The sequence below is a fragment of the Eptatretus burgeri genome, chromosome 2 (genome assembly GCF_056783735.1).
Source record: "Eptatretus burgeri isolate ZD-2024b chromosome 2, Ebu_testis_v1, whole genome shotgun sequence".
NCBI classification, from domain to species: domain Eukaryota; kingdom Metazoa; phylum Chordata; class Myxini; order Myxiniformes; family Myxinidae; genus Eptatretus; species Eptatretus burgeri.
Genome location: NC_140962.1, coordinates 15,198,949 through 15,219,807, shown reverse-complemented (window position 1 = coordinate 15,219,807; position 20,859 = coordinate 15,198,949). Strand labels below are relative to the sequence as shown.

General features: G+C 46.5%; 1 protein-coding gene across 2 annotated transcripts in view; it reads right to left on the bottom strand.

The window, feature by feature from the left end:
• Window positions 1-20,859, bottom strand: part of LOC147031468 (protein kinase C epsilon type-like) — a 169,460-nt gene that overhangs the window by 27,147 nt on the left and 121,454 nt on the right. For both annotated transcript variants that reach the window (XM_085863716.1, XM_085863726.1), the window contains exons 11-13: window positions 12,533-12,706; window positions 9,418-9,572; window positions 6,619-6,757 (exon numbers count right to left, since the gene is read on the bottom strand). In XM_085863716.1, coding sequence (XP_085719842.1) covers window positions 6,619-6,757; window positions 9,418-9,572; window positions 12,533-12,706 — 468 coding nt within the window. The remainder of the gene's footprint in view (window positions 1-6,618; window positions 6,758-9,417; window positions 9,573-12,532; window positions 12,707-20,859) is intronic.

Sequence of the window (20,859 nt, the reverse complement as noted above, 5' to 3'; positions counted from 1 at the left end):
GGGGACAATCAAAGATTAACAAAAAGCACAAAAGAAGCAATATTTTTCTTACCTTACTGGCTGGAAATACTGCTGCTTGCTTTTTCCATGGCAGCTTTGCTGAGGGACAGCTGTGTGGCTCTTTTAGCCCTTCTGATTATGTCTTTGCTGTATTCTCTCTGGTAGCAAGGGGTGCTATGAGCTAGTTTTTCAATTAAGAGAGCATCCAGGGTTTTGACACTCAAATTGGGACGAAATTCAGTATGATTCTTCCGTACAAGACTGAGTGCCCGCTCACATGATGTGTTCGAATGAGGAATGACCAAGATTCCCTTCATCACTTTGCTCAAATTAGGATACTTCTTGGCACCAGTGCAGGGATCTGTGAGCTGTGAAATCCGATGCCACTGCTCATCCACTCTCACTGTCTCAGTAGCAATTGTAGCTATGGAGGCGTCTGCCTGGTAGTGAGCGAATTCACTCTCAAGACTGTCTATGTCACTATCACCGCCACTGAACAGACAGGGGAATTTCTTGATGAAAAACTCCACACAGTCAAACCCCACTTCTTGGTGTAGCTTAACATCCAGCACCTGAGCATGCTTGGCTAATTCATCATCTAGCGGCCAGGTTTTGAAGATGTAATTGCAGGCTTTCACATAATATGAGCGAACTGCACTGAAGAAACCTTGGATGTCTGACTCACTCAGAGTGAAGGTGGATTTCTTGAGACTCCTTTGTTCCCTTATATACAGTTTGGCATCGTTCCCAATCATGAGGTCCTCATCATTCTTCTGATGATTTCTGTCAGAGAAGGGTACATTTACCAGAGCAACCGATGACACCGATGGTTTCAAAAACCGTACGAAGATATCTTTCAGAAGACCATTCAATTCTCCGTGCAGGAGATGAATACAGGGTTCGTCTCTTTGGAGCAGAAGATTCCCCTTCTCAAAAAGCTTGTTAGCATATCGAAGGAAGAAACAATAGAGTTTTGTTTGTGGAGACAAGAACATCCTGTTGACACGTTTTTCTCTAGATTCCTGCACAGTGTTTGAGGAAGATGCGCTTTTAGTTGTAGAACTCGTAGTACACTTAGCCGCAGGGCGATCACACTTGCGTTTACTGCCAGCAGAAGAGGTCAGACTCGTAGTACCAGATCCAATTTTACGTTTGAGGAGAGAGCTTGAGGTAGGTGCAGCCAAGGAAGAAGACCTCTGATTCGAAGGTTTTGCTGAGCTTCTATCAAGTGATTTGGCAAAAGCAGAACTTAACTTGGGTCCTTCTTTGCCTGTAGATGGGACTATCACAGTCTTTCTCGACTCTGAAGGGATCTGCTTTGTAGATGAACGTGATGAAGGGCCGGTGATGCTACCTGCTCTCAGCATTGGTTTTGGTGCTGTCCCTGCTGTCTTCTTCGCAGCAGATACTGCAGTGGTAGTGGTGAATGCTGCTCCACTAGTGCTGATCCTGCAGTGCCAGTACTGGCAGTAGATACAGTGCCGTCCTTCTTGCTCGTTGTTAGAGTCTTGGCTACAGTTGGTTGCATTTTTCTTCGTACTTCTTCTTTGAAGAAGAGGCGAAGTGGCTCCCACTGTTCAATCAGCCTGTCTAGGCACTGACCAAGGGACAGCCACCTTGTTGCGACATGCTTCAGAATCTTGTGTGTCGGGGCATCACAGAGTTCTTGCAGTGCTTTCACTCCTTTGATGCGTTTACTACTTTTGTCCAAGTAGTGGTAAATATCGATGAGAAAGTCATCTAATTCAATGGGTAAGGCCTGAGCCGCCTTCTTGGCCGTATTGTGCATCATATGGCAAGGGCATCCCATGATGTAGCACTCTGGATTTTGTTTGTGGATATAAGCAGCGACTCCTTTGTGCTTGCCCACCATGACAGAGGCATTATCAGCACAAAAGGAAACACAATTTCCCCACGGAATTTTCCTCTCACTGAACTCATGATCAAGCAGTTTGAAAATGTTTTCTCCAGTGGAATCTTGTTTGCACGCAGGCAAACTTAGCAAACCTTGCTTCACAATCCCAGCACTGTTGTCATAGTACGAAATCAGGACAGGATATAGCTGGGCCTCACCACTGTCATTGCTACCGTCTGTAGCTAGGCTAAATGGAGCTAGTCTAGCAATATCGGCAAGAGATGAAGCAGTAACATTTGACAACTCACCAATTATTGCTGAAGTTTTTGTTCTTGCACATCCATACTTTGAAGCAACTTTTGAATCTGGAAACATCTTTTGAAATAGAGGTCCAGCATGATCTGAGACTGATATGGGCAAGTTATGTTCCACAATAAATCCACTAAAGAGAAGTTCCGCTCGGGTAACATCCTCTTCCTCGCTTGTCCCTTGTTTGGTGAAATAATTCAGAAGTGTACCGGTACTCGTGCTCGAAGATCTCTCCTTTGCAATGTCTGTGTGCCGTTTGCTTCCAACGTGCTTCCGAATATCATCGCGACCTCCGTGCTCAACTGAAATATCAACGCTGCATACTGTACAATACGCATGATGAATTCCTCTTTCAGACTTTCGAATACACGGGTATTGGAGACTGTATTCGGTCTTGTACTTCTGAGACCATTTCTTGGTCTTCGTAAGCTTCTTTTCTGCCATTTCGTAATCAACATCGAGGGCTTGAAGCATCGTTAACTTCGAAGTCGATGTTCCACAGCTGCAGCGCGACTCGTAGAACTCTAGCGGCTGTTAAACACCGCACGGTGGTCGCGACCGCCGGGCTGGTACGGGGCCCAGCTGCATGCAGTGAGCGTATCGCATGCATATACACTGTGCATACATACCGCATGCACTGTATTGCACACATACCGCATGCACTAAATCTCAGTGCATGATCGCATAAGCGAGATCCAGACCCAATGTTTCGCTGCTCCTCATTTGAATTTGCAATTTTTTACGTACAATTTGGTAGCAGCGAACGTTATGGAGTTACCACATGCTATACGTAGCAGACAATGCTTTTCATTCAATTCTCATACTAGTACATTCTGATTAGTGAACAGTGCAAAAATATCAAAATTTCGGGAGGATAAGGATAGTGATCGTAAGGGCGGGAGTTTGGGTGAATTTTCGGAAGCCTCCCGATGAAATCGGGAGGGTTGGCATCTGTGCATTTATGTTGTGATTATGTGGTGTGAGATCTCTGAATAATGTCCACCCTGATCACCAATATAATAATCAAAATATAACAAGCACATGCTGAAGCACAAGTGCGGATGTACGCACAGGCCGGCACATGTGCTGACCAACACACATACACAAATGTGTGCACAGACTGATGCACACACATTCCAACAGTGATATATTGTTTCGAATCTGGAAGCCTTTTGCACACAGACAGCAGTCCCCGTAGCTTAGTTATTTCGATAAGTATGTGTTTATAGTTAGAATCCCTCCTTCTGTCTAATGGGAATTTCGTGTGTGCGCTGTGAGTTATTTTATAGTCAGGTTTATTACATCTACAACAACAACAACAACAACAACAACAATGGCACCGTCCCTGACTCAACCCGGTCGCATTGCAAACGTGTTTTTGGCTGAAAGCGTGGGCGGAGCCTCCATCGCCTCAGATCTGACCGACCCAGAAAGGTGGGAGTTGCCCCACCTACCGTAGGCCTGTCCAATGAGGGAAGGCCAGCGGATCGCGTGATGGAACCGTCTAATCAGGAGGCGAGAGTCGAGAAAAGAAACCGCTCCCACCTCAACAGAGTAGAGGAGTGATCATGGCGACTGAGGAGCGTCTGAGGTCTTGGTGGCGATTTGCTTCGTCTGCAGTCGTGGTGGCTTGGTCTCGTTCGTGGGCCGTGGACTTCGGGTCGTGGGTTCGAGTCCCACCATGGTGGTTTGGAGTCTGTGTGACCGCACGAGGCGGGAAGGTACCCCGGCCCGGCTCTACCGAATAAAGACCCACGGGGTCCAGTTTCTTCTGGGTGTGTGTGTGTGTGTGTGTGTGTGTGTGTGTGTGTGTGTGTGTGTGTGTGTGTGTGTGTGTGTGTGTGTGTGTGTCCGTGGGCCCCGTCTCCAAGTAGAATCGTTAAGTGCCTTGTTCATTGTACATTACATTTCATTATTCGTGATAACTCTGCTCTGTCTCCCTTCCCGATTATTGCCCATTGTAAAATAAACCCCCCCGTGTTAAATGTTCCAGTTCGTTGTTCGTGTTTTCTTTCATTGACCCAGCACGGTGTGGGTTTGAGAAAAAGTAAGGCCATTGTTGCCGTAAATTGTTCATTTGGACTGACGGATCTTGGTAATCCCCGCTCGGTTTACACCCGGATGGGCTCGGTAAACAGTCCATTCCGCCCGAGGTCCGTCGAGGGTGTGGTTTTCCCCAGTAGTTGGACGACGTGGGTACTTAGGTATATTGAAATTAGGCAATTAACCCTACCCCACACCGTCAAAATATTGGCGACCACGGTCCGCTAAGGAACCCGTAAATTCTCGGACTTATCGGAGAGTCACGACCTAAATTCCGGGTGTTCGGTGGGAGACGACTCCACTGCTCCACCTAGTTGTCGTTTATCGCCACCGAACCCCGGCTCACAACAAATTGTTGTCAGGAGTGGGGTACAAACCCCTCCACCTCCATAGAAAATTTGCGGGGTTCGAATCCACGACAAATTGGTCATCAGGAGTGCGATTCGGTCCCTCCGAAATTCATGGGATTCGGATCAGGGGTGTACGGAGCAACCCCCCCGTTCCCTCCAAATTACGAGCGTCAAAATTGTTCTGAAATACGTACCATGGCGGGCCAAAATGAGCTGGAGCAGGTGGGTATAGAGGTAGGTTTAGAGGAACCGATGGCCCAGGATGAAACTCCCATGCAAGAACTTTCCCCGCAGCCAAACCCAGAAGGGGTATTAAGAGTGGCAGGGGCGGTGTATGACACCCCCCTCTCCATCAAAGTTCCCCCCCCCACCCCGATTTCTGCCGGTTCCGCACACCACCACGGCGAATCGGCTGCCTCAGGGTCATTTGACATGAGACAGATGTTGGAGGCATTGATGCGAAAGATGGACGAAAATGTGCAAGTAGCGCAAGAAATGAATAGGAATGCGCAAAGGAATACGCAGGATTTGTAAAACAAAATGGACGCAAATGCGCAACGGATGGATGAGACGAGGGGTGATATGCAAACACTGAGGGGTGATATGCAAACACTGAGGGATGATATGCAAACACTGAGGGTGAAATGCAGAGTATGGGGTTGAGCCTGCAGGCGAGTATGTGGGTGATGGATTGGAAAATGGCACCTCCACGTGGGGGAACGATCGAGTCAATAGAGAGTGCGCAATGTGTTCGGCCCGCAATGGAGACGGGTGAGGTCGGGACGACGAGCGACGCCACCACAATAATTGGGGAGATGTGTAAGACAAGACACGAGGGGACGACGGAAAAATTAAAGGTGACGGAGATGCAGAAAATAAAAGAGACGAAAAGCCAGGAATTAACCAAAATAATAAACGAGGTGACGGAGACGCAGAAGTCAAAAGAGGGGGACGAATTGCATGAAACTAAACGTGAAATTAACGAACACACACACGGAGAGCTAGGGAGGGACAATGGGGTTGAGCTGGTGGAATGTTTCGTGACCCAGTGCGAGCATCAGGATAGCCTCCCTCAGGAACAGAGGGAGACGGTATGCTCCCTCGAAGTGGACTGCGACCAGGTGAGTCCGGTCAGGCCGTGTGAGGTCGAGCGGGTGTATGATGTGAACGGATACACGTGGAGCTTGGGGGATATGCAAACCCCGGGATTTCTTGTAGTAACACGAATCTCCGATATGATTGTCCCGGAGTGCGTGTCAAGGTGTGCGAATGGTGCCGTAAATTGTTCATTTGGACCGACGGATCTTGGTAATCCCCACACGGTTTACACCCGGATCGGCTCGGTAAACGGTCCGTTCCGCCCAAGGTCTGTCGAGGGTGTGGTTTTCCCTGGTAGTTGGACGACATGGGTACTTAGGTATATTGAAATTAGGCAATAAACCATACCCCACGCCGTCAAAATATTGGCGACCACGGTCCGCCAAGGGACCCGTGAACTCTCGGACTTATCCGAGAGTCACGACCTAAATTCCGGGTGTTCGGTGGGAGACGACGCCACTGCTCCACCTCGTGGTCGTTTATCGCCACCGAACCCTGGTCCACAACAATATGAGGTCTCACATGAATGGCACTTATTGGCTGTGTTATTTAATTATTCAACCTTCATGGATGGAATGTTCAAATTGGGGGATAGGAGGGGCAAGTGTGGTTGAGTGGGGAGAAAGGGGAAGGTAGAAAAATAAGAAGAAAAAAAAAAGATAAAAGGAAAAAGGCTGTCGAAGAACTGTGGACTTCTTTGTTTGTAAAAGCTGATGGAGAACAAAGTCCAATTACATTAGCAATTTTGTAATTCATGGAAACAACGCTTGGTTGTGGTCATACCGCCACCAATATTTCCACTTTTAAAAAACAAAATGATGGAATATTTGTAACAGTCAGCACTAGTAATTTATTTACATCAAATAACAACACTCCATAGTCACAAACGAGCTGGGTCCAGCAGTCAGAGTGGCAGTAAAAATGGTTATATTTGCACCACATTAATTCCGTTGAAACACAGACCTCAGGAGCAATGTAGTCGGGTGTACCGCAGAACGTGGTTGTCGTTGCTCCATTAAGAATGCCTTCCTTGCACATTCCAAAGTCTGCCAACTTGCAGTGACCCTCTGCATCCAACAGGATATTGTCTAGTTTCAGGTCTCTGGGAAAAGAGAGAGAGATGTCGGGGACATGAAAGAGTCGAGAAAACAGAGGAATGGTGCAGTTTGAGAGACAAGTCCAACCATACTCTGGAGTCTAGTGCATCAAGTATCTGTTTGTTTGAATGTGTATGCTGCCATCGATGTGTGAGAAAGCACTGGTGAGGCATCTAGGTAGGCCGCCATGATCTTTAGCTAATAAAAGTGCTTAAATGTGGAATGTACATAGATTGTTTATATTTTACATCTTGAGGTTCCCAATTGTCACCTATATTTGACGCATCACCCTATTCCTAATGATCACCACCATTGTTTAATACTCATCCGAGGGAAATTTGGAGAAAATTGGGCATTTACATGTATATCTACACACAGGCGGTGTTTCGGCTAAAAGTCGCTGGTCCACACACCTACCACAAGTAAAAAAAAAAACATTATAACCATAAATTAATCAGTAAATTCCATCCGATAATTATTATTAACGTTATTACAAAAGAATGATATCAGTAAAAATAATAATATTAACAATAATGATAGTAATAATAATGAGGATAACCACATGGCTTAGTCGAAAGCATCATCGGCTAAGCGAGTTGAAAATATTTTCTCCAAACTAGCTTACGTCCAATCATCAGGAAGATAATGGAATCCATCATCACAGTTGATATGAAATACTTCCTTTTCTCTGAAGGTCTCATCTCAGTTCATCAATTCGGTTTCAGACCTGGTCAATCCACCTTGGACATGCTGCTTCTACTCTCCTAACAATGGATGGAGGTCCTCAATGTCAGACATGAGATCATGGCCGTCTCTTCGGACATATCTCATGCTTTTGATAGTGTAGCATCCTGCCTTCCTCTCCAAACTCTCTGCCTATGGTATCCAAGGCCAACTCCACACATGGCGTACTGACTTCCTCTACTCTCGTAGCCAACGTGTGGTTCTCAATGGAATCCTTTCATCTCCTCTCACCATCAAGGCTGGAGTGCCTCAAGGCAGTGGGCCCAGTCCTTTTCCTGATCTTCATCAATGATTTCTCTGACTCTCTAGAAAATCCTCTTTATCTATTTGCGGATGACTCCACCATCTGCCATGACATCCCCATCCTTCAGACAGGTGGACTGCAGCCTCTTCCCTCTCTTCAGACCTTGAAAAAAAAAAAAAAAATCAGCCATGATCTTTCTTGGGCAAAACACTTTTCAAAGTTGGCCTCCAAAACCAGCTGCCGACTGGGCATCCTCTGTCGTACAAAGTCCTCTGTCGTACAAAGTTCTTCCTTGGCACATCTGAACTCCTATCCACCTACAAGTCCTTCATTCACAGCTTAATGGAGTACTGCTCTTTCACCTGGGCTGGCTCCCCTGCGTCACATCCTGCTCAGCTTGACACAGTGGAAACCAAGGCCTTTAAGATTACTGGAATCTTCTGCAATGAAGCTGAGTCGATGGGCTTATTACTTTGCCATTGCAGAAAGGTCGGTGGGCTCTCTGTCTTCTACTGCCTCTTTTCTGGTCTTGCACCCCTGTGCTCTTTCAGTGCCTTGTCTCCCCAGGTTTCTGCAGGGCTCACACAGTCCACCATGAACCTCTTCTGGTGAAACTACCAAAATCCAGAATCACTGTTCACCTCCACTCATTTGTTCCTCTTTTTTTCCCCCACCTATCGAAGCAACTTCCACGTTCTCTTCAATCTCATTCTTCCGTCCAGGTCTTCAAGACAGCTGTTCACCACCATCTCAGATTGTCCCCAATCCAACACCATGATCTTTTATATCCTCGTTAAACACCCCAACCTTACCCCAATCCCTCTGCCATCCAAATTTCCATTTTTCACTCCTTGGTGTTTCCTTTTGTATCCATCCTGTCCACCCCATGCATCCTTGCTTGCCCCCCCCCCATTCCTCCCCACACCCATTGTTTGTCCAAGTCTGCCTCCATCTTGGCCTTCAACTGTACTGTGCCCTCTCAACTGCTCCTTTTGTCCTGTTGTGTCCTGATCCATCAGTGTATAGCTCTTCCACAAGCCTCGACCATGTATACAAAAAAGAAAAAAAAAGATAAAAAAAATTCTATTCCTTGCATCAAGTTCATTAAAAAAAAAATAATAATCAAAAATCAATAAAGATATTCATCATTGCAAAAACTACACATGGTGTTTCACAACTGCTGTTACAAATCACTTGAAAAATGCAGGCATTGATAAAATATTTTGTTACATGATACGAAGGTGAAGGCAACGCCAAAAGTAAGGCCTTTTCTTGGAGACGTTGCATGGTACAAATTCAAAACTGTACCCAATGCAAACGTGGAAACATCTGGCCAATTCCCTGTTTATTGTTTGCAGAATTCTGCCAGACTGCAACAACATGCCAGTCGTTCTAAATGGCAGCGATTTAATGCAGCAATGAAAAATGCAGCATCAGCCTCTCATACTGTTACACGTGATGAATCATGGATGTATTATTTCAAAGTTCAAAAAAAAAACAACCCATCAATCAACAAAGTGGGATCCAAGGAAACTTGAAGAACACAAAGAAATGCAAACATAAGGGAAATCTGGCTTAACATCCCCTCCAACTATCATGAGAAAACAAAACTACCAACAAACAGGATAATTTCTCAGACGGCAAAACTGTGTTTCGAATCAGGATCGAGTCACCCACCTGTAAATAACGCCATAGCGGTGCAGGAACATAAGAGCCGACGTCACTTCAGCGGCGTAGAATCGCGATCGGAGCTCATCAAACTTCCGTGACCTCTGGATCTGGAACATGAGGTCTCCCCCGTTTACATACTCCATCACGAAAAAGAGGCGCTCCTGCATATTGGAAGAGAGAATAGGGAGATGAGGTGTAACAACAAGGTGTTGGCGAAGAGTTCCCTGACCTCAAATAACTTTCCACATCACTTGGTGCAGTCTTCTGGCAGCTGGATATTGAAACATCGCTGGTGTCTCATGGTGTGCCAAAAGGTGTCCTACAAGTCCTCCCAAAAACATTTTCTTGGCCACCATTATGAGAGAATGCAGGAAAAAACAAGATAATGTAGAGATGTAAAAACACAAAGAGGAACTTAAGAACAAAGTGACGTCTCCCATTTTATTACCTCCACCATCAAAGATGGATGGGAGTTGTGTATTTCACCCCTGTTTGTCTGTCTGTGAGCAGGATATATCAAAAAGTTATGGACGGATTTGGACGAAACGTGGTGGACAGGTTGGGTGTGTGACGTGGACGAATTGATTATATTGTTGCGGATTCGCGCCCGCCGGCGTGCTGACGGCCACGTAACTCGAATCGCGGCACGTCGCCCACCGGACGGACAATCCAGTCGTGACCCTCTCGGACTAACGCCGGGAACCAGTCACGGGTGGACCTTTCGGTCTCACCGCGATCGAGCCAATCAGCCCCCGCGTGGGATAGGGTTGCTCGCCAAATTCGACCTACCTAAGTACCCACGCGGAGGGTAGACCGGGCGATCGCACCTCGCCGCAGGTCGACTTCGGACACGGGCCACTTAAGCGACCCGTTCCGTACTATCGGGATAACCGAGCGGTGTTATCGTCGACCTCAACGGTTCGATTAATTATCGGGCGTATTCAGCCCACTACCAACCCTTTACGTGAAGCAAGATGAGGATTCAATGAAGGAAATGACGAAGCGAAGCGGGAAACAGTTCGACACAAAGCACATTTATTCGCGACGAACGGAAAGCACACATATTCAATTCCACCAAAAGCACAGAGAAAAAAACACAATGCAATTTACACAAAAAGCAAATGTAAAAGCGAAGACAAAATGCAGAGCTAATACCGACTACCGAGCACACGGCAACACTTATACAATTTTACTTCACAGACGGCGCCGACAACACATACCCAAAACCAAGGAAAGAATACCCTCAAGGATGAGGCGGGCCTGAGGCCGAGACCGGGTCGGGCCTACCCGTCTGGTGATGAGACGCGGAGCGGCGATGGTGCCTCAACTCCGCGGGCCTCGCGGGCAGTGTCTGGTAGGGGGTGGGAAAGGGGCCCCCTTGGTCGCACTATCTCAGCGCGGGGGAAACAGGAGGGGGTTGCTGATGCTCGGGGTATAGAGGATTTTTATTGCCCCGCAACGAGCGTCTCCACCTCGGCCAGGTCGCGCTGTCGGCCTCCCTGGGGTGCAGCTCCCTGCACGACGCGAGCACCCCCTCGTCTGCCCTCGCCGCCTCTCCACAGCTCCGTCCCCTCCGTTCCGACTCCAACGCACACGACGACCAGCTCCTTCTTGCCAACTCCACCGCCCGCGAAGTCTTGACTCTCTGTTCCCTCTCGACTCTCCTACTCCCTGGACTGACGAACACGGTCGCTTTTTATCAGCCCCGTAGCTTCGCCCTCGACCCCCTCCCTTCGACCTTTCACCTCGCTCCCCATTGGCCCGAGAAAAAGTGGGCGTGAATGCTTTTTGATCCATAAATTTGCATATATCGATCGCCCTCCAACGCCCTGGGGGCGGGGCCAATTCGCCCCTCGCTCACCGATTGGACGGCAAAAAGTGGGCGTGTGTCGTTTTTGATCCGTTTTTGAAGCACAAAATCCGTGATTTTGTACACGCTGTTCGGCGCGCGCCCTGCACGAGTCCAACACCGGTACCCACAGGCGGCGCAAGAACGGTGGCGATGCGACGGTTGCGAGGTGTGACGTGAAGGTCGTGGCGGTTGTGGTGAAGCGGTGGTTGGTGGTGGTAACAATGGCGGTTGGTCCAAATTAAAGATAGTAAAAGAAAAACGGCTATCCTGAAGAGTCGCAGCACGCATGAATGACATGTATTCCCACTAGACAACGGGTTTGGGCCTAACTACACATGTACTTACCGAAATACCTCACCTAAGGGACCTGAATGGTGGTTTGCGAATTTGGTAACCACAACACTATTTTGGTGGCGATTCCAATCCAGATACTAGAATTTTTCAAGAGATTCTTCTTCATTGTGAGATAGGGACACAAACGATATATAGCACGATATCTCGAAAGAATGTGGACGGATTATGCCAAAACTTGGCAGACGAGTTGGGTAGTTGACAAGAACAAACTGATCAGATCTCCATTCAGGTCTGGATGCAGATCCAGCCGACTAGTGGGATGCAAAATGTAAACTGTTCAGCCTAGTGGAGGTATGAGCTCAACCGAGTGCCGTTCTAGTGCTGGATCAAACTCCCAATGGATCAAACGTTCAGAAAATGTACGCCTGCACGGAAGGAAATATAAGTAAAACGTCAAAATGACGTCATAACAACATCATCTTAACGTTATTTCCAGATTCATACATAAAAACTGAAAATCTTAAAGATTACTCCCAACGAATGAACCAGTTTTATTTTTGCTGCTCAAATTTGATCGAATGCTGATAAATCGGTGCGGTGTTGATGTGGCGCAGGCATGATGGGCTGAATGGCCTCCACCATCATCTAATTTCCCTGTGTTCCAAGTCCCATGTACTATATGTGTATTTGTCCACCGTCTAATCATGTTCTTGCAATTCATGTAAAAGTACACTGATGTCTGCAAATGACTTTGTTCTACATGTGAATTACGTCGAGTCCACCATGAGCCTTAGATCACTAACGAAAAAAAAACAAAACATAAAATAAACTAATTTAATTAAAATATAATATTTGGTGGAAATAAAAAAACAGAAACCCACTAATTGGTGGGTATATAGGATGCCTGTGTCGAATAATAGCAATCAATCAAGTCACAAACATCAAACCTATTCGCAGACTGCACACCAGGCTTACCCGTGTTTGGAAACAGCAGAAGAGGTGCGTAAGATTAGGATGCTGCCCCCCAAGGGTGAGCACTCGTTTTTCTGTCATCGTGCAGTCCACATCGTCATCCTGCATTATGGCGTCCTTCTTAAGAATCTTCACAGCATAGACCTCGTCAGTTGCACGCCGCTCAGCTAGCAGCACCTGTCACAAACACGTAGGTACATACCAATGGGGGTGGTCTTACCCAAGTAAGACAGCAACTGCATGAGACGGTGAGATCCATGAGGTTCGAATCTCAAACATATATCATTGAGGGTTTGGACTGTCAGAATATTTACACGTCTTGTCTGTATTTAATCAAAGATCTTCGTTGACTGTATATTTTGCACCGATTGCAATGCACTTAGAAAATCAACAAAGGTTTAGGGACAGTCAATCCATCCATCCATCCATCCATCCATCCATTGGGACCATACTCTGCGTAGAGCATTGGTGCTGCCTAATCAGTCTCCTTGGCTATTGGGCACAATCCTGGACGGGTCGTCACTCCGACACAGGATACCAGCAAGCTGGCACTCATTTTGCCGACCTCGGAAGGATGACAGGCAGAGTCAACCCCACCTGGTATTAATTCAACAGCCAAGGGGGATTTGAACTCAGGATCCTAGGATCCCAAGCCCACCATCCGAACCATTAAGCCAACACCAGGCATGCTAGTTTTAATGCTACTCCGAAAGTCTTTTTGTTTCTCATTGGCAGATCAAGAAAAATGTAAAAATGTCACGGGCACAAAATAAAAACACAAAAAGTAGAAACCAAGGCTACATGTAAGCAGCAGGAGTTTGAGTCCAAAGAGGAGCAGCACAAACATCAATTAAACAGTAAGAAGCCAATCAGATGTTATGGATGTCCCGATGAAGAGCCAAAATGTCTCATCCAGAAAGAGGATCCTTGTTGAAATGCCAGCATCCAAATAAGATTCAAAAGGAAAGCATGATTACGCTAGGAACTGTTCTTCTGGATACATTGAAAATGTCTGTTTAGAAGGCAATTTCACCCTTTAAAAGCCCGTGGAGCAATTATACACCCGGATGATATACTGCGTGTGTTTCTGTTGCCGGAACGTTCTGTGCCAACGGTGTTTGGAAACAGTAGATGGGGTGGTGCAACCACCCCCCCCCCCCGCCTCCACCACCCTGCATCTGGTCAGCCTTTGATATTGCCTGCACTCCGAGGAGGAGGGAAGTTTGGAAAGAGGAGCAGGCTGCAATGCTGAGCTACGCTGCACAATCCTACTGGATGGTGTCAGCCAATTGGCAGAACGTCCATTATTATTAGAGAGAGTGCATGCATCACGTGGTGACCAGCAAAGTGGGAAGGCTGCGAATATTATTTCCACATGATTGAAGGATTAGTTTTATGGATTGCAGATACATTTTTCTTGTAAATGTTAGAGAGAGCAACTTCACATCGATTAATATTCAGATTAACATTGGCATTCCTTAACGGCGAGTTGATCAACCACGGTCTCCCCCGAATAATTATCAAAAGGTAAAATCCATTCTTTTTAACTTGCATTTTAACATCCAGCGACAACAGCTGGAAATAACCTGCTCAGGAGGAGTACGTAAACTACCATCTGCCGGTTTTTACAGAGAATGACGGATCATTTAACTCTCGTCTGTGAGCTAAAAACACCTTGCCCATGCTGGGTCAGACATAACATGTCAAAGGCAAACCCCCCCCCCCGGAAAATCCATGTTCCGTTGATAAGCAAGAAAGAGGAGGGGGCGTGCTCACTCCTGTACTATAAAGTTGGGACACAATGAGTCCATGCAAAACCCAATTACCTGGCTCCATTATTGCAGCAGCCACAGACATACAACAATGGTCCCAAGAGGGAGTATCCCTCCTCTATCCTAACTTCACGACTTGCTCTCTGTTCTTGTTAACCCACCCCCCCTCCCCCCACTACAGTGGTTCCATGCAACCAATTTACCCTTCGTCCCACGTGTCGGTGCTTCATCAAATTTGGGCCATCACACAATATCTTGGCTGGACAGTGTGGCTCCACCTGCAGACCAACCTGCCTGCAAACTCACAAATGCCACCCCCAGGCCACTGAGGCCACCACCGAGCTGACCTGCTCTCCATTCCAAATTATTGGGGGGAGCTCTTTCCGGCTTCCCCCCGGTTCCCTCACTGGCAATTGGTACTCCGAGCCCCTTCCCTGGATACCCAAGCCAATAAATTTAGCTCGCCCATCAGGACCAATAGCGTATCCATACCCTGGCCAACTCGCTCGCAGCGCCCGGAGTGCCCTTTGCAGTAATACCTACTGTGAACGAGCCACACCCCCAGCCTGTCAATTTACCATTGTACCTTTACAAATAAAAACTTTCTACTCTCAGCACCAACCTCAGAATGACATCAGCACCAACCTTAATTGTGTGTGTGTGTGTGTGTGTGCATGCGCGCGTGTGCGCGTGTGTGTGCGTGTGTGTTAGGGTTAGCCGTAGCACGTCCAAGGCAAAGTTCCAAATTTTATTTGGAACCACGACTATGACTCTCTCCACCACGACATTCCAAATCATCTGAACCCCCTCTAATCTAATGCCTAACACCAATTCAGGCGAGGGTTCATCTCCACAGTACACTGCTCCTCTAAGCACCCGCCTCGTACCATTCACTCAAGCTTCAATCGTAAAAAAAATATCCACACACCTCATTACTCACACAACATGTATTCCTCCATTCATCGCTCGACTGTCGGGACAACGAGGAAGAATGAGGAATGCGCTAATTTATTGTCTTCCAATTGTAAAAAAAAACAAATAGATCAAACCCAAGGCTTCGTTTTAAACACGGCACTAATCCCTCTCTCTAATCTCTATTAGTCTCTGTTCTTTTCATTCAGCCTTCAGTTCCTAATGTCCTTCTAACATTAAAGTTCCCTCAAGGCCATGTGGTTACTCCATGGACACAGGCTCCAGTCTTCGTGCTGGTGCATGCATGCCAGGGAAACTCAACACCGTGCTCCAAATGCGTGCCACAACCTGAAATGCCGCTCATGCTGCAAACCCCACGTGGTGCTTACTCGCGGGGTTTGCTTTGGGCGCCGGAATGTCCATTACGCTCTGCAAGCCCACACCCGCAGCGGTCACGCCCACTCCGGCCATGCTCCCAACATAACTCCCGCACGGCACACAGGGTGTGCCGTGCATCACACCATGCTTGCAAGCAAGGTCCAATCGTGCAGGTCTGGCACGCATACTACACCGGGTCCCATACTACCTACATACATACAGAAATATATATATATATATATATATATATATATATATATATATATATATATATATATATTTACAGACACATATATATTGTTACAGTTCTCGGAACCATGTGCATTCAACATACAGGTGGCCCAAAGTTAGTTATTCCATTAAGTATATGAGCAGATAGAACCCCTCCTTGTGTGTAATGGGAAAGCGAAAGGGGGTGCGTTGCGATGTTTTTTTAGTTAGGTTAATAAATCTTTATATCCCCTCCATTGTGATCCAAGGTACTCGAGCGCTTGCAGCCTTCGGTTCGCTGGCAACAATGTACCATGGTCCACCTGTTGTCTCTGGAGGCTCGTTTTTCCGAGACAGAATCTTCGCTGTCGCAGTTCCTATTCGGCTTCTCCAAACGCTCCAACTCTTTCTTGACGAGTCCACACGTGTGGAGTGGGCGGGCTTCCCGGTATGGCCGAAAACCCGCCCAGAAAGGGCGGACCCATGGGAGCCCTGTCCAATCAGGGCAGACAGTGAAGTCAGTTTTGATCAAGGCCCCGCTCCCGCTGAGGGAGGTCTATAAACCACGACATCATCCTCAGTCTTGAGTTCTTTGGGGGTCGTTTGTTCTGTGCTTGGAGGTCGGAGTTGGTTGGAAAACGAAGGGGTTCCCGCTGCTTGGCTCCGCTCACGTCTCGCCCCGACTACTGGTCCCGGCCCACTCGAGCTCCTCCACGGACCCAAACTCCAACGGGTGGTTATGGACCTGACTGCACGACTGTTGGCAGGTGCCGCACCATGGAGCATTCCTTTCCCCGAAACTCAGGTAATCGAAAGAACTGCGACATCAACCCACCTCCGTCCCTGGCTGCAAAAGTCCTTTGCCTTCAACTGGGTTTATTTTGTCCGAGCGTGTGTCTGAGTGTGTGGCGCCAGTCTAATAAGTAGAAACTGTATAAGTGTTTTCAATCATTGTAAATTTGCCTGTGTATTTCCACGCAAGTCTGCTCTGTGTCTTCTTTTGTAAGTTGCTGTAAATTGTCACACTACATCTTCTTTCTTTCCCCTACATAAAACCCCAATAAACCTGTTTCTGTGCCACATAAATTTCCTCGTTTATTATAAATAAATTATTGAAGAAATGTTCCCAGTTCGTTTCTGTCCTTTCTTTCATTGGTCCAGCATGGTTCGGATCTGAGTGTTAGTCGGGTCTTTGTTCCCGTTAATCTGCTCATCCTTGCCGGCACGGCTTTGGCAGTTCCGCTCGACTGCAACCGAACCGGAGTTGGTAGTCAGGAGATGGAACTCTACCACAATCGGTAGAGTGACCCGGTTCGAGCAATATGTGCCGAGGGCGTGGTTCCCCGGTAGATGACACCGCGTGGTTAATTAGGTAAATTGGTTCTAGACAAAAAGACCCTACGCTACGCGGTGGAGGTATTGGCGTCCACTGTCAGTTAAGCAGCCCGCCGCCTCACGGAGTTATCCGAGAGGGACGACCTACAATTCCGGAGAGTCTGGTGGGAATCGACGTAACTTTCCCCGCCTAGCGGTCGTTCTCGCCACCAGACCTCCGGCCCGCAACAATATGTATTTACAGACACACACACACACACACACACACACACACACACACACACACATATACACACACACACACACACACACACACACACACACACACACCAAAATTAAGATTCCAACCTCCCCCCCCCCCTCCTCCCTCTAACCACCAAATAAAATAGCAAGAGAACTTTAACACTGTCTGCCACAGAACATGTCAGAAGAAAAAAAAAAGGGCAAGGGAGTTTGGAACACAGCACCATCAGAAATAGCGTACAGTGTTATCCAATCAAATCAAGGGAGGCACAAAGCATGGGACGGTTATATGGGACGGTCCCTTTATATGGGACGGTTTCTCTGTGTGCAACTTTAACATGGGGACTGAAAATTCGTTTCTCGTCTTCTACTGGACGAAATTGGCTGCAATTTTCAGAAGTAAATCATTTGTACGTCGAGGTGATATTTTCCAAATTTCAGCAACGTCCATTTCGGCATTCTTGAGTTTTTAACGAAAACTCTCCAAATTCACGTTGGTGTCTGTAAGTCTGTCCGTCCGTCCGAAATGTGTTGGTGCTCATATCTCAAAGGCTATTCATTGAAACGAGCTGAAGCTTGGAATATACATCGGACAATATGTCTAATCGATGGCTTTCGAAACAAATTCCACCTCGGTGCCATAGTTTTTGCTTTTTTGCTCGTTTTTGCTCATTAGCTATTGGCTTGAGTTCTGTTCTTGTGTAGTACAAGTATGCAATGGTGGTGTTGTTTGAAGCAGAGACTCGTGCGGCAATCAAGGGAAGCGTGAAGTGCCCCTCCCTTTATATGAAATGGTTTCTCTAAATGCAACTTTAACACAGGGACTGAAAATTCCTACGGGGAGGGGTCACCCCCCAAAATCGGTACCTTCATCGGTAAGCACAACCTTCATCACCCATGATATTCTTGGGGGAAATGCCAGAGGCATAGAACAGGCCCCTATATATGGTATGTGCCATGTGGTAAACAAGAGAAAAGAAGGGATATTCCATGGGTTGTGGAAAATGCTAGACCAAAGAAAATAAGACACATTCAAAAAAATCTCGTGTGCATGTTGTACTGCACTTGTGTTCTGAGGATGAACCAAGCAATGCTCTAGAAAAATTCATATAATAGGGCGCCCTACATGTATCGGTTAAAACCTGTCAGTATCTGAAGTTTTCTTTTGTGCACCTTGAAAACGAAAACCCATAAGATAATGTGCATGTGTGTGATCAATTTGTTTTAAAAATTGCTGCCCCTTTATATGAACTTTTTAGAGCATTAGTTGGTTCCTCCGATGAACACAAGGGTAGTTCAGCGTACACACGAGATTTTTTTTTGAATGTGCCATATTTTTGATCGTCTGACATTTTCCACAAGCCATGGAATATCCCTTCTTTTCTATTGTTTGGCATTTTCTACAAGCTCTGAACTGTCTATTCTTTTCTATAGTTTGCCACATGGCACATTTATACAATAAGAGAGAAACGCCAAATTTTGTTCCCGTTTTGCGACGTCAAATCAAATCGTATCCTCCTGAAAATTGGCAGGTATTTAACTTACTATCGGGAAGGTGGCTAGATGTACTTTTCGTTATGAACCAACTATTATATCTATTGTGAATTTTGGGGGTGAAAATGGGCAGGACACACCCAATGCTCTGAAGAAGGAGGTAAAACCGTTACCACTTTCATTGAATAAGAAATCTAAACAATAAGACAGAAACGCCAAATTTTGGTGCCAATTTGCGGCACCAAATCACATCGTAGCCTCCGGACAATTGGTAGGTATTCACTTTACTATCTGGAAGGGGGCTTAATGTAATTTTTGTGGTGAACTGATGCTTATCTTTCATGAAATTCAGGGGTGAAAATGAGCTTCGGGGACTGAAGCAGACAAAACATTTTTATAATCAGAAACTGGGAAAAAATCAATCTTATTTGCTTTACAGGATATTTTAGCCCATAATCCAAGTTGCAGCGATCGTCGTTGTGGCACCACGTCACAACATACCGGCTATACAGGAACATGCACGCTCAACTAACAAATGACCCAGGAGCTGGTGAATATGCCGAACTCCTCATGAACATTGGTGACGGTGATTACCCTATCGAAGATAAACCCGATACAATTGCTTTGCCAGAAGGAATCCATCAGCACCAGACTCCATCCAAATTAGTCGAAGCAATCTATGGAGGTCTAGCAGAACGTGCTGCCAACGACAACATTTGGCTGTTAGAACGAGCGATACTGGCGCCTCGAAATGAAACAGTGGACGCTGTGAACTCTACCATCATTGACAACTTTCCAGAAGTGAAGATCTACAATTACATCAATAGTACACTCACTCCTGAGGAGGCGGTGCACTTCCAAGTGGAATTCCTAAATTCCATCGAAATATCAGGGATACTGCCACACAAACTGAAGCTGAAAGTGGGATGCCCAGTTATGGTTCTACGTTCATTGGACGCACCCAATATTACAAATGGCACCCGCTGCTCAGTCTACCGAATGAGCCCAAATGTGATTGAGGTAGTCCTCATTAATGGACCGGCAGCAGGAAAATTTTGTTAATTTGTCAATTCTATTAACAAATTTGTTAATTCTACATTTGTTAATTCCAAGGACACCGCTTATACCATCAGACAGTGACCTGCCGTTCCAGTTCCGCCGACTACAATTTCCCATACGATCTTGCTTTGCCATGACAATAAACAAAGCACAAGGACAGTCGTTCAAAATTATCGGACTAGATCTAAAGACATCTGTTTTCTCCCACGGGATGATTTATGTTGCGGCATCAAGAGTTGGATCAAGATGCAGGCTGCATGTCCATGCCCCAGACAACAAAATGAGGAATGTTGTTTTAAAAAATGTGCTACAGTAGACGACTGAAGAGACCCTCATAACGAAATTGACTCCACTGAATCCGTGAGTAATCCACATCAAACACATGCCTTCATTTCAGTAACATTACCCGTCTTTGACGGGTACCCTGCTGGTACCATATAAAGGGGCCTTTTCTATGCCCCAGGCATTTTCCACAAGATATTTAGAGAGGTTAACCATCTTTCAAACTCCTAATACAGATAGAGCAACTTTCTTTTAATGACATATTTTTATGGGCATCTCCAAAACCCGATTAGCCCTTCGATGTAGTTAAAATTGGATAACCTCTCGTTAAAACGAAGACTGAGATGTTTTATACATATAAGGTCCACGGCTCATAATGGAGCTCTCTCACGCACGCACGCACGCACGCACGAAACAAACACGTAACACAGCCACTGAGCTTGGGGGAAGTGCCATCATTTCCCAGAATATTCTGGGTACCAACGACATCACAACAATGGCTCCGCTTTTCCATCTGCACTCAGTGGGGAATCTCCTCAGGAGGGATTTCCTCCTCCCCATGTATGCCAACAATGGGGATCGTCCGTACTCTAACCTTTTAAATGCTGAGCATCAAGCAAGGCAGTAGCATGTGCCATCTATAAA